General features: G+C 38.9%; 1 protein-coding gene and 1 non-coding gene across 2 annotated transcripts; one reads left to right on the forward strand and one right to left on the reverse strand.

Annotated features, from left to right (window-relative positions):
* Positions 1 to 158: 158 nt before the first annotated feature.
* TOX4 (TOX high mobility group box family member 4) lies at positions 159 to 14,117 on the reverse strand. The gene is made up of 9 exons (XM_090270307.1): positions 14,038 to 14,117; positions 13,765 to 13,833; positions 7,473 to 7,715; positions 6,353 to 6,613; positions 5,773 to 6,003; positions 4,309 to 4,389; positions 2,554 to 3,297; positions 1,256 to 1,419; positions 159 to 588 (listed from the first exon to the last, which is right to left on the reverse strand). Exons 1-9 carry the CDS (start codon positions 14,041 to 14,043, stop codon positions 528 to 530), a joined length of 1,860 nt encoding a protein of 619 aa, XP_090126433.1. The 5' UTR covers positions 14,044 to 14,117; the 3' UTR covers positions 159 to 527.
* LOC150016117 (U6 spliceosomal RNA) lies at positions 8,373 to 8,479 on the forward strand. The gene has a single exon (XR_016510154.1). It is a non-coding gene; the product is annotated as a U6 spliceosomal RNA (small nuclear RNA).
* Positions 14,118 to 14,356: the final 239 nt, after the last annotated feature.

Genomic DNA, 14,356 nt, shown 5'->3' on the forward strand with positions numbered 1-14,356 from the left:
AAAGAGGAATAAATGAGAAACTCCTACGTGATATGTTCCCTACAGCCCGGTGTGGCAATGTATAGATGTGATAGTACTAGCTCTCTGTTTAAGAGGTAACCTTTAATCAAACCTTGTATCCCTTTTCAAATGGATGCATACAATGGTAGGCTCAAAGCTGATGTGTACACTCATAATTTTAATAATCTTTTAGACAAGTCATATGACAATTATATCAAGAAGTTTCCTCAATCCCCCTGCCCCCCACTGCTATGTTCTGCTTGTCCATATTCCTTTCACCTTTTCCTCTGCTATCAATGGCATCTCTGCTTGTACTTAAAAGTAAAAAGCAATTCCAGATTACAGCAAACTCAATGGCCCTGCTCCATAGCCTGGCCCCTTGCTGAAGAGAGAAAAGGGGAGAAGCATGAAGGGACCATCATGGGTTGAGATCAGGCACTATCCGAAGCACAGCCTGAGTTTTAAAAGCAGGGTCCTGGACATGTTCCTGGCAGATAAATCTTCACTGGCTTGGAAAACAGGAAGGACTATTTTACAAACACCACTGTGTTTGAATTTCTAGAGGCTAACCAGGCCAAGAAGACATCCCTAAAAGAGAAAAAGACACAAAGAATTATAGCTTAGATGTATTCTTTTTTAACTGTCTTATTAAACAAATAGGTTCCCAGTTAATGTCCTATAGCATCAAGGTGAGATGGTATCACTCAACAGGAATAACAAGGCAATGGGCCTAAAAGTCAGCAATATAGGCAATCCTAGTTTACTGAAGAGGATCTGAAACAGGAAATACCAATGCCTTATTTCATGGATGTAGATAAATGCCAGGAGAATTTGGGAAGAAGGGCAAAATCTTCAGGACCCTCCTAACTCCTTCCATACTTAGCACCTTATTATGCTACTTATCACTTATCCATTCCTCCTCAAATTCTAATCCCTAAGTGGCGAGATTTGCACCAAGGAGATAAATGAAGCTAATATTCACGGTCACTAACTGCTTAATGTGTCGTCACACATTTAAAGAGCATGCATAAATGTAAAATATACCTGAAAATTGTGAACTGCTAATCATGTCATCTTTGCCTATGCAGCAAATGTAAGCTCTGTTTAAGCAGGGGAACTTTTCTAATAGCCTCTACAATCAGATGTATATATAGCTATCTACTCTACTGAAGGTATACTCTATAAAGTAATACTGATATGCTCAGGGTTACCATGTTTGCCAACATGAATTATAAAAAGAGAAACTATAACTCACCTGCAGTGCTTCACAACACACTCATTGCTGCAGTACTCATTGTCCCAGTCCTTACTTGCAACGGGAGGATTCTCACAACCGGACCTCACACACCGAGGCTGGGGTGAGAGCGTCACCGGAGACCCACTCACCAATTCAACATCCATTTGAGAAGGAGACTCAACCTATGAGGAAGAAAGCACCAAAGATGGATTAGATTTGCTACCTACCTTGTCAGCCATTAGTCCACTTACTTCTGCGACCCAATGGAACAAAGGCGTTAAAATCCCTCATATATGGGGTAACATTGCAAAAGAAGCTGAGTTTTTGGTTTCACCCTTTTTATCCAGTTTTAGAACATTGCCAAGCAAATGGACATGAACATTCTTCCCATCAGGTGAATGCTGGCCATATGCTAGTATAGTTGACCCTTTTAACAACTCAGGTTTGAACTGCATAGGTCCACTCAAGCATATGCAAATTTACTTGCGCAGTTAAAGTGTCTTTATTTTTGATACATTGGAATTCATCTATGTAGAGGGCCAAGTAGTAGTTTTACATGTGCACGGTGGGTCACTGTACTCTTTAATTTTAGTCTTGGCCATCGCTGACTATTCCACATTTGAATAATATTCCTCTGAAAATATCAAATCAAAAGCAAAATGTAAATAGAGCTTGGGTCACCTCAAGTAAGACTGAGGGCTAACAAGACAAAATGTGCCATTAGAAAGAGGGAAAGAACTCGGAGATTCAGTTTTTCTTTAAAATTACTGCTTCATCAGTTGTGGAGCTAGTCTCAAATAGATCCATATTTTAAATCTACCACTTGTCATGTATAAGTTAAAACTAGGGTAATGGGCAACTGTTTATGTCGCTTTGGACTCAATGATATGAACCAACTGAATTTTTCCAGCTAGATCCCGTATCCATTCCCACACTAAAAACATCAAGCCAAGCAGTCCAGATACAGAAGAAACAGCACTTAAATCTCCTTAATTTAGGATCTTTGGGTAGATTCCTCCAAAAAAAAAAAAAAAAATAGCTCTAGGCTTAGGCTGTATCCTTTCTGGCCAAACTACAGTATTACTTGTGCTTTAGTTGAGTAGTCTGGGATACAAGGCCCTCTTAATGCTTTTCACCCAGAACACTAGAGTATCATAGGTGGGACAAGTCAGTCACAGGAAACTGTCCTTTATAGATGTTTCATACCAGTGGTGGCTAGGTATTAACTGCTAACAGCAACCCCTTTTACTGGTTCAACCAAAAATGTTCTTACACACTTCTACTGGTCTACAGGAAAGACTTGAAAACAGGCTCACCTCAGGAACTACATCTGTGATCATCTCACAGATTGTATCAGGAGAGGTTTCTTCCACTGTGTGGGCCTCAGGGCTGGTGTTCATAGGCCGCTCAGGACTACTTTCCACAGCTGGTGGAACTAAGGTGGTCTGCATTTTCAGAGTTGGTCCAGGCACAATCTTTATCTGCAGAGGAGGTGGTTGTTGCTGTAAATTGATTCGAGCTTTCTGAGGTGGCGGCTGCTGCATGGCCTGGAGTGGGGGAGGCTGCTGCAGAATGGTCACTTGCTGCTGAGTGGGGGGCTGAGGCATCTGTTGCAAAGGAGGGGGTTGTAGTCGGGGTGGAGGCAATTGCATGGAAGCAGCAGCTGCTGCTGCTGCCTGCAACACTGACCGAGTGACAATCTGGGCTTGTTGACTGGGCTGGATAGTAGCTGTACTGGTTTGGCCTAGTTGGATCCCCCGGGAGGTCACCACTGTGGCTGGGATAACAGTAACCATCCCTCCTTGAGACATGGTAATAGATGAAGGCAACATCTGTTTGGTAATAATCAACTTGGTGATATTAGGCTGACCCCCAGCCCCAGAAGATGCCTGGTTTGCCACATAGGATGAAAGAGTGGAGTTAACAACAATGGAAGGGGACAGGGCAGGGGGCTCTGTTGAAGCTGGTGCTGGAGATGCTGGGTCAACAGTAGCCACAGGAGGTGGAGAAGGAGTCTGTGATGATGGCACTGGATCCAATTCCACTGTTTCTACAGTGGCCTAAAAGGGAGAAAAAAAAGTCATTGGGAAGTTTACTCTTTTTTCCAGGATATATTCACTTTAATCACCTCCCAAAAGATATATCATAGGTTGGAAATTAAAAAGCAGGGAAGGAAAACGGCAGCTATGGGTGCTTCCCTGGCTAAAGTAAACAATGAAAATAAATTCAGAAAGACTGTTTAGCAGGGTTTATGATGGAAACAGAAAACTAGGTTATATACAAGGTCTGTCCAGAAGGTATCCAACCATGTAATATGAAAAATAGACATTTGTTGAAGATACAAGATACAAGAAAGACTGTGCATAGGACAATTATGCCTCTGTCCCCTTCAAAGTAGGCACCTTGGGACCTCACAAAGTTCTCCCAGTCACCATCAGCTGCCCTGTCGTATTTTCCTGAATCTCATCAATGGTCTGAAATCTCTTCCTTTTCAAAGGTGACTTTAGTTTTGGGAAAAGCCAGAAGTCACAGAGTACCAAATCTGGGCTGTAGGGGGGCAGAGTAATCCTGGTGATTTGATGTTTCGCCAAACAACTCTGCATGAGATGAGACGTGATGCATGAACAGGTACACTGTCATGATGAAGCTGCCAACTACCAGTTGCCCATAGCTTCTGAGTTATCCAGATAGTTTCTGCAGAGGAATGTTCAAGCTTAACACAAAATCTGATGCAGATTCATTGCTCTACTTGCTCAGACAGTGAAACAGTACACATCCTCACTCAATGGTGTCTACCACCCCCACTGAATAGGACAGTGAAGTCGTCATTGTTCACACATATGCATTCCGGTTCATTCTCCTTGGCTGATAGGTTACATCGATGTTGCACAAACTGTTCTCATTATGTTACCAGTGGCTGGACTTTTTCCAGACAGACCTTGTATTTCTAAGCTTTTAATACTATATAGTAAGAGGGTGCACAGGTTTTTGGTGATAGTCTTGTAACTGCTAATAAACAGCTCAAAAAATCTTTTTATTGGTTTAATATCCACCTCCCCTAACCCTCTTACCTGACACTCTTGATTGTCTTTATAAGCAGCCAGAGCTTTCAGATACTCTTTCTTGGCAGCCTCAGTTTTCCTCTTATATACCTGCAGGAAAGAAAAACTGTTTAAGAAGTTCCTATACTCCTAGAAAAGACTGACAATTATATTATTCATCAATAAGTGACAATCTCAGTTTGAATACTGACAATTCCTTTTAGTGAATACATTTCTGAAAGCTAGTAATCAAGATAGCCTTCATGTCAGACTTCCAGTGACCAAGCATCTGAAATCCAGCCAATCAATAAGAATATTGCCAGGATAACTCCACTTCTAAAGTTAACACTAACCCATGCCTACCTCTATTAGCAAAACAAACCCTGACCCCAAAACTATTTAAGATTAGTAGACTACTTAGCCAGAGCAGAGATTGTGCCTGACCAGTATACTCTCCCTGAAAGAATGTGTTAAATTGTTTGCAATGATGGCCACAAGCACTCTTTCCATCTTGTATACTTCTTCCATCAAGAGCTAAACCTGTTTCCCCTTTCTTTGAATCTGAGCTAGCTCTATGAATTGCTTTTATTATTAAAATGTGGCTGAAGTGACACAAAGAGACCTTGGGGCATCTCTTTTTGTCCTCTTGGAACATTGGTCTACATTTGCCATACTTTAAAGAAGCCAGTCTAGCCTATGTGGAGGATAGGAGCCATGTGAAAGAGAACCAAAGCATCTCAACCAACAGGTGGCACCAACTGCCAGACATGAGAGCAAAGTCACCATGGCCAATCATACCAGCTGTCATTTGACTATAACCACAGGAATGAGCTCTGGCAAGAACACTAGGAAAACCACCCAACCAATTTACAGAAGCATGAGAAATAATAAATTGCTATTGTTTTAAGCCATTAAATTTGTGGTGCTTTGTTGAATAGCAATAGGTAACTGATACAAATTATAATAAATTCACCTTTTTCAAATGATTAAGTATCAGGCTCATTTTGACACAAGACCTGGATAATATATAACAATTATAGCCATTTCAATTCTACCTTTTATTATATAGTATGACAATTTTCAATTTTTTTTTGAAATCCAAATTAAATTTAGGGAGATAAACTATATAGTTTTCAAGTTTAAAGTAGGCCAATGAGAAAATCCTAAATTATATTCTAAATGCAACTTGGTAATGGATTTTAGAGGTAGCCACAGCATGCAATTTATCAAGGAATAACCTAATTTTATAGTGGGGAAAAAAAAATGAGGCTTAGGAAAGTTAGATTGTGTTTTTGTAATTATTAATAATTTTTAGACGGGTATTCTGAACTTAGTGTATGGCTGCAGCTCCTTAGACAAAGGATAATTTGTGAATGCCATTAACAAAGAGCTGATATTAAATAAGACCAGGTAAGTAAAAGAAAACTTAAGTTTTTATCCCCTTAAAAACTTCTAGAACATTCATTATCCACTAGTTCCTCAATATTTGCTCACCTGTTTCTGCTCCTCTCCAAGACTGTCCCACATAGAGGCCACAATTTTTGAAACTTCCCCAAAAGTGGCATTGGGATTCTGTCCCTTGATGGCAGCCTGTGTATCACGAAAGAATAAAGCATATGCTGAAACCGGTTTCTGAGGTTCATTAGGGTCTTTCTTTTTTCTCTTCTTTGGGGTCTTCTGCTTTTTCCCTGCTTCCACCACAACTGTCTTCTGGCTGGGAAGTTGCTGCAGGGGAGAAAAGAGAGAATTATAAGAAGGAAGAAGGAAGTAGCATGTCTGGAGAACTGTAAGAAAAGGACTTTTATATGGGAGAAACTAGCTACATGGATGGAATTTTCAGAAATGCTAAAAATAGAGGCAATAGGATTAAGACATTAGTAAAGTATGTGAGGACCAATTAAAAATGGAGATTGGGAGGAGCATTATCAACTGTAAATTGAGAGGCAGGACCCCATACCCAGAAAAGAGCAGAGGAGATGGCAGGACAGGAGTAAAGATATTGAATAGCTCTGTATGCCAAGATTTTATTCCAGAATATCATGGCAGATTTGATTTTTGGCAGGGAATGCCTCACCCTCCGGAAGTCCTCAACACCATCCTCATGAAGTGAACTAGTAGGTGAAGGGGTGGTTGAAAGACGATCTTCAGGTGACTGGGCAGGTGGCAGGATGGTGCCACCCCCTAAGCTCAAACCAAGTTGAGAACTCAGTTCTGACTGATCAATGGTGGTCAACTGGCTATGCCCCATCAAGCCAGATGTCATGTCTGTCATTGGTACATCAATTGTAACAGGTGGGTTGGCGCTATACTGAGTTCCTATAGAATGGTCCAAGTCCTGAGAGAAGCAGAAGGGCTAATTAAACACTAAATATAAAGAACACCACCCTTCCCCCCACCCAGTGTTCAGGACAGTTTATAAAACCCCTACTCATCCACACTGTATCACTGTTTAAACTATAAACATCAAATAACTTGTCTACATGTAAAATATATTAAGGTTTTCAATGAAGAAATTAGTAAAGTCCTTTCTTTGTACCCAAAGGCCTATTCCAAAATAACTAAAAACCAGAGAAGCCTTAATTTTGGACAAGTTAAAGAGCAAATAAATTATTTGGTAATATGGAGATAGTGATGACCCAATAGGTAAAGAAAAACTTTCTCCCTATACCCTGCTAAAATAATGGCTTTTAAAGTTGCAATACACAGGCAATCAGAGTAAATAAGGCCAGAGCTGAGATGTTTGGCATCAACTATAATGTGTGGAAAGGTGCTACCAATGAGATGTGTTGAAAGCTCAATATACTGACTTATAACACATACCCACAATTAATACATTTGGTTCAGGTTGTTTTAGAATAAATCTCTCAATGTGCCAGCTATCACACTCCCATTTGAATCCTAGGATGTGAAGGCCATGTTAGAAGGGGAGTTGAAGAACCTTTTTTTCCAAAAATCACAATAAATCATTTTCAATTCAGTGTTAACATTGGACATTTTACAATTTTAAATGATTGATTCACATGATAAATTTCATTAATTCAGGGGAAATTAAGTCTTTGATGATGAGCCTTCATCGACAAGAATGAGAAAAACGTAATACCCAAGTGCAGTAGGGAATGGAGAATCACTTTTGTCTTCCCTAACACTATGCCCACAAGCTTGGTGTGTAAACTTGAAAATGTCTTGCCCCTTACCATGGTCAAGCCCCCACTCAGGAGCCCCCCGCCCTGCTCCATCAAGCCATGGGTCATGCCCACAGGCATGTCCAATGTCTGGACCCCATACTGGGCTGAAAAGCTGCCATCCTGAGATGAGGAAGGGTCTGCCAGGTCATCAAAGTGGCCAACTACATCTGAGACAGCCAGTGAGGGATCAGAATCCAAGGAGATAGGTGGAATTTCAAATTCCTCATCACCCAAGCTTGGTGTATGGAATGTCTGTAGGGGGAAAAAAAAAAAGAGGAAAAATAATTAGTGGGAAGAGGAGGAAGGGAAGAACAAGCCAAGTACTGGAGATTCTCAGTGTACCTCTTTCTAGCCTGGATCCTATTTTTGTTATCAATTTCTTAGGGCCTATTTAATTTTACAATAAACCTCTCTTCTTTCTCATACTGTTGGTCATGGCACTACAGGCTGCCAACATCAATCACAGTTTTCAATTCTTTTATCTCTTTTGGTACATTTACCATTAGTTATCTTAAACTAATATGGCTATTATTCTAATGAGTGATTCTTTCAGCACCATTAGTAAGGACCCAGACTTTATAACCTGTTTTGCTATGATGTTTAATTCTGATAGCAGTTATTTTACACTTAGTATGTACACCTGAGCTGTTAGACCACAGAAATTCATTGTCAACCACACAATTATACTTTGTTGTTTTAGGTTCTTTTAAAGTTTATCCTGTCATGGGTACCTTACCCCCTCTAGAATGTATGCACTTAAGAGTTTCCTACCTCTTTTCTATTTTAGAAATCATGATGTTAAAAACAAATAAGATTCCCATTTGTACAGTATTTTCGGTAAACCCACAATACCAAATAAGGATAACAGTGAGGAGAAAAATATAACAGCTACAGTCAAAAGGCAAACTGATGCTTGCTTCAACAGCATATGTACTAAAGTTGGAATGATACAGAGAAGATTAGCATTGCCCCTGCGCCAAGATGTCAGGCAAATTCATGAAGTGTTTCATATTTTAAAAAAATAATGGCAAAATGGTTTTCTAACAGTTCCCGAACATATTCTTGGTCTTGCTCTGGCCAAGCCTTTTTGCAAGCGAGGGAGAAAAAGATTATTCCAGCTGGCTAAAGACTCAATTCCTTCCTCTGAATCCAACTACAAAATAATACACTCTTTCTATTTTGGATGGGGCCACCATTCATGGAGCTATAAGACCAATGGCTGATATAAGATATGTTACATGCTATGATTTCTTTTTGACACTAAAAAACTAAAATGGCATCTGCAAGTAGGTTTATGGTTGTGAGTATGTGAAACAGTTTATTCTTGTATTATTATTTATTAATTATTGATTATTTTTCATATGAACAACTGTAAACCTACTTTTGCCCAATCCTATAAATAATAGCCAGAGACATAGCGTTAAGGGAGGTCTTGGGTTCAAGCCCCAGTTCTGCCTCTTACTACATAACCTTAAATGAGCTTTCTTCATCTATAAAATGGAAGTTGTAATGGTAATCTCCTAATATGGTTTTTATGAAAAATCATGGGACTTAGTACACAAAAGCTTATAATCACATTGCCTGATATATATACACACATATATACACATCTGTTTAAGAACTGTTACTAACCAATTGTTATTAGATATTAATATCTGAGTTATTAACTTGCCAGCTGCCCCAGCCAATGATCATAGGTTGCTGAAATTTTGGAAACTTTAAATTCTATCAACCTGTCACATGGTATAGTACATGTCAACTGATTCAGATCAAATTCAACAGACACCCACATTTTTTTCATGATTAAATAATGCATTCTAAGAGGTCCTCAAGGTCTTTCTAGACCCAGAAAGGGTCTCACTAGTATCATCATTTTTATTTTAATAAAGACATTGCTAGAAGAATACTTCCAGCTAATAGAAACTAGGGAGAAAAAGGTACATCTCTAAAATGCCAATCTCTCTGAATCACACTGGCAAACAAACAATTCCTAGAAGACAAAAAGACATGTATATAGTTTCATTTTTATATTTTCCTCCTCTAAGATCCTTACTATTTTACTTAGCATGGTAAAAATTTGGTAGTTATCTGAGCTATAACATGACACTAATATAAGGAGCATAGGGGCAGGCAGTTCTTGATGGAAAATCTAAAACTCTCCTCAAGAACTGAACTTTTCTCAGTACACAACTCATCATTTTTGTTATTATGTGAAAGTTCTTAATTTTAGGTCCATGGCATTGAAATTTCAGTCTAGATTCATGTGAGCACTTCTTTACAGGAAGTGGGTACAAAGTCTTTTTTGTTTGTTTGTTTTTACCAAATTCTCATGCAAACAAATGAACAAGCTACCAGGACTGAAAATAGGATTGAGGAAACATTTAATGTGCTAGATCAATTGTTATATAATAGTGGTTTTCAGTTTTTAGAAAAAGATACAGATTGGTTTGGCAAAGTAAAAGTTGCCTATCTACAACAAAAGATGTTTACCACACAAATAAAAAAGCTACTCTGCTGAGATATGAAAATGATACTATTTGTTAATGAGAACTGAAAAAGAATAAAAATTCATACCCAAAATAAGAGACCAGTGTTCTACAAAGGACCAGCCCTCACAAACCATCTGGAATGCTCTCCTGGACTACACTAAAAAAACAAGACATGCAGAGGTTCCATTGTGTCGAATTAACAAGGCATTCTTTCTAAGTACCACCTCCAGGAAACAGCTTTGTTAGTCACTATCTGTGGCTTTAATGGTGGTATGAAGAGTAAAATTATGGCAATGGTTTAAAATACAGGAGGGTAAATAAACCACATGCTAGAATAAACAGAGATTCACTCTAAATCCCTTTTACTACTACAAGGGATCTGTAACATTATGGTTGAAATCCAATAATGAAAATATAAATTTATTTTATTTTAGTGGATCTACTACATAACTAGATCATACTCTAGACTGTCAAATATAAGCGAAAGATAAAAATTGGGGCAAATATTAAAGTAAGTATCATTGATGTGGACACAGAAGAAGAAAACACAAATACTATGCAGCTACCTTCCCACTCAGCTTTCGTTTCCTTCTCTGTTAAATTCCTGGGTCTTTTAGGGGGAGGAAGAAGTTTGGGAATTAGTATGGAAAATAAGGATGCTTACCTAAAATACCATTTCCCTCCCCATTCACATTTTCCCTTACCAAAACACACAATCCAGTTATTTTAGTTTCTTGTGTAAATTATTCTTTTAAAAACTGTAATCCAACATGGATTTATTCAACAGTACACTGGTGCTATGAGTTATTAAAATAACTTATTCTTAAAAATTGGTATAGTAGTGAGATTTTTAACTGTTAAGCCTGAAATCATTAACTGGTTCTAATGTTACAAATACTTTTTTCTAATTAAGTATATTTATGAAACTATTTTCTTAGTGCTCAAAGCACAATATCATTATATAAGAGCCAACTTGAATGAAACAGAAAGATTAAACTTCCTTCAGATTAGTTTTCCTATTTTAAGCAACGTTATTAACAACTGCTAAGCTTGCCTCTCTGGACACCTACTTTTAAAAAACTACTTCTTACTTTACTGAGGTATAACTTATGTACACAAATTTTAAGCATATAGTTCAATAATTTTTTTTTACTTATGTCAACATCCAGTGAACCACCACTCAAAGATACAGAATATTTCTCTCACTCCAAAAGATTTTCTCATGCTCCTTCCCAATCAATGTTTCCACTCTTCTACAAATTTCACTATTCTGATTTGTCATTACTGTTTAGTGTTGTATATTCTTGACCTTTATTTAAAAATAAATTCATAGTGTCTGCTCTTTTATGTCTGGCTTCTGTTACTCAATGCTATATTTTTGAGGTCATCAAAGTTGTATTTGTTAGTGTTCGTTCTTTTTTTGCTGTATATTTCTTTTTCTACAAATATACCAGTTTATAGACACTTGGGCTGTTTCCAGTGTTTTTAACTACTGTGAATAAAGTTGCTATGCACATTCTTGTTTTTGGTGATTATATATGCATTTATTTCTCTCATGTATATATCAAAAAATGGAATTATGTACTAGGCCACAGGGTATTCTTAATAGATACTGCCAGTTTTCCAAAGTGGCTGAATCAACTCATGCTCTCACCAGCAATGACTAAGAATTATCTATATCCTTGTTAGCTCTTGGAATTGTCGGTCTTTTTAATTTTAACCATTCTGGTGAATGTGTAACGGCATCTTCTTATGATTTTAATAGGCATTTCCCTGATGAATTATGATGACCCTTTTTCATATGCCTAATGGCAATTTAGATACCCTCTTTTGTGAAGTATGTGTTCAAATTTCTTGCCCACATTAGACTTAATGGGGTGATCACTTCCTAAGTTATATGAATGTGTAATCATTATGTTGTATACTTGAAACTAATATAATATGTCAACTGTAATTTTTTTAAAAAGCAACAGAGGTCTCTCCATCACTGTGTACTGCCTCCCATCATATTTGCAGAGAATGCAGCATGTAGAAAGTACTCAAAAAATAAATCCCTCACATCAACCCCCCCCCAAAAAATCATCTGCCCATTTCTAAACTGGATTCTTTCTTTTACTTTGCAAAAGTATTTGATGTATTCTGAATGTCAAATATATGTACTAAGATACCTTCTCAGACTCTGTGGAATGTCTATTTAATTTCTTAATGATGTGTTTTGATGATGTCCAATTTCAATGAAGTCCAATTTTTCATTTTTTTATGGCTAATACTTTTGTGGACATTTTTTTCTTGCATGAGAACTCTAAAATTACTCTTCTAAAAGAAAAAAAATTTTTAATTACCTTTACTAGTTCTAGGTGGCTCACAGTAAGACTAGATACAAAAAACCACACAGTGATTAAAATAGAGCTTAAAAAAAATGGGGAAGGAAAAATGAAGTTGCTATGAGAACTTTTAACAAGTCCTTCTAGTTTTGGGCTAGAAAAAGCCATTGAAATGTAGTTATAAGCTTCTTGGCAAAGTATTTTTGTTCTTTTTAATGTCTTACAATTATAAAAGCAAAATTGTGGAGACCTGATTTAGAAAGAATTGGCAATGGCGCACTTTCATGTGGATGAGGTCAATATGAGATTTACAACACTTAACAATAATGACATTAAACCATGGAGATATTACTTAGAAGAAACTGGTGATGAGACTGCAAAGCATCAAACACATTTTAGTTTTATATAATTTGTAAATCTGCTACTCATTTGATTCACACTTTCCCCTGCTTAGGAGAATAATAAATAGTAACTCTAAAGAAGTTAAAAACTAGCAAGTGCCCCATGTCAATCTAATTCTCATCCATGAAAACATTAAGATTTATTATAAGAAAAGCCTAGTCAACAGCAACTGAAATCTTGGCACAAGAAAAGAAACTGATGCAAATGGTTCACCCTGCTTTTGGAAAACAATTCAAGTCCTCAAAAGACAGTAGAAAGCTCAAGACTTCACAGTTTCTCAAAGACCAGGAAATTTATTCTTGTCTGTCCCATCTTTCTTGCCTTACTTAAGTGATACATATCTATATTATGACAATATTTCAACCAAAACTTGTCCACGAATACCGAAAGACCTCACCATAATCATTACTTCCACTTCTAGCATCACAAGAAACATTACAGCCATTTGACAGCTGGAGAAACTGACGCAGAAAGGTGAAGTAATCTGCTCAAACTGAGTCACTGGCAAACAGAAGCACATGTTCTACTCAACTCCATTCATGTTTTCTGGCATCTATTTCCTTGCATCCTGTCACTAGCAAAACAAGCTAAACACCATATATTTAAACATAACTGTTAACTTTTTAACTTTTATCATCGAATAGAAAATTTAAATGGAACAAAGACCCCTTCAACAGTTTCTTTTCAAGAATGAACACACCCCCATAGGGAACCCCTGATTAGGTATACTCCTTCCCTCACCCCAATTTGTTTAGCTGAAATATTCTCTTCCCTCTGCGATCCCCCAAGATTGTCGCAGTTATTTTTCCCCAACAAAATGAGACAACTCCACTCTGTCTTCCAATCCAGGATCACTCTGAAATAGATTAGCTCTTTTCAACGTCCCGCTTTTCTGATGACAGTAGCTTCCCCGGCCTTCCCTTAGGCTTCACAGCCTCCAGAAGCAGCTACCACTTTTCTCTAAATACCAATAGCAGCCTCTGGTTCCCCGCCTCCGGCCCCCGGGGTCCTCTCCTCCCCAGAGCCGTACCCCACCGCAGCCTCACGCGCCCCCCGCCTCCCCCAACACCGGCAGCTCGTGCTCACCTCGGCCCCTGACAGGAAGGGGTGCGAGGGCCCTGTGATCGTCAGGTAATTGTCATTTCCTCCGGGAAACTGGAAACCAAAAGAAAGCCGGGAAGATAAATTAGGGGTAGAAGAGTTAGTTTGGAGCGACGGATTATGACCCCGACATTCAAACGCTCCCCAAACCCCGCTCTCTCTGCCGTCCCGTCAACTGCCTCTCCGCTCAGCTTCCCGCCTCTGCTTCAACCCGATGAGCTGCGCTCTCTCCAGCCTTCTTTGCGATCAGGTTCCTACCTCCATCTTCACACAACGGCTACCGCTGACCCAGTCCCTTCATCGTTCCCACCGCCCCCACAGGACTAGTCACTGACATCACTTCCGCAAGGACGTGCGTCGCTCTCCGTTGATTGGAGGGAGCGCGGTGGGGCTTGTGTGAGTCAGGCCGGGGAAGGCCCGCGGATGGAAAGGCTAGCTATCGCCCCCTGGAGCTTGGTGGGATAATGGCAGGGAGGTGTGTTAGAGGCGTCCCTGGAGGCGGTGTCTGGATATTACCGTCCCTCCGACCCAGAGAGGATTTCTGAGGCGAGCAATAGAGACGCGATCTGGGATAGAG

This window comes from Furipterus horrens, unplaced genomic scaffold (assembly GCF_987537825.1).
Source record: "Furipterus horrens unplaced genomic scaffold, mFurHor1.1.pri manual_scaffold_3, whole genome shotgun sequence".
In the NCBI taxonomy this organism is placed as follows: Eukaryota; Metazoa; Chordata; class Mammalia; order Chiroptera; family Furipteridae; genus Furipterus; species Furipterus horrens.

What these genes read in the sequence shown, in the direction of transcription:
- TOX4 (XM_090270307.1), bottom strand. An exon ending in CCTTCCTGTCAGGGGCCGAG is followed by an intron (nt 7,716 to 13,764) that starts GTGAGCACGAGC and finishes TTCCCCCTACAG; the next exon opens with ACATTCCATACACCAAGCTT. An exon ending in TCACAGATGTAGTTCCTGAG is followed by an intron (nt 1,420 to 2,553) that starts GTGAGCCTGTTT and finishes TCTTCCTCATAG; the next exon opens with GTTGAGTCTCCTTCTCAAAT.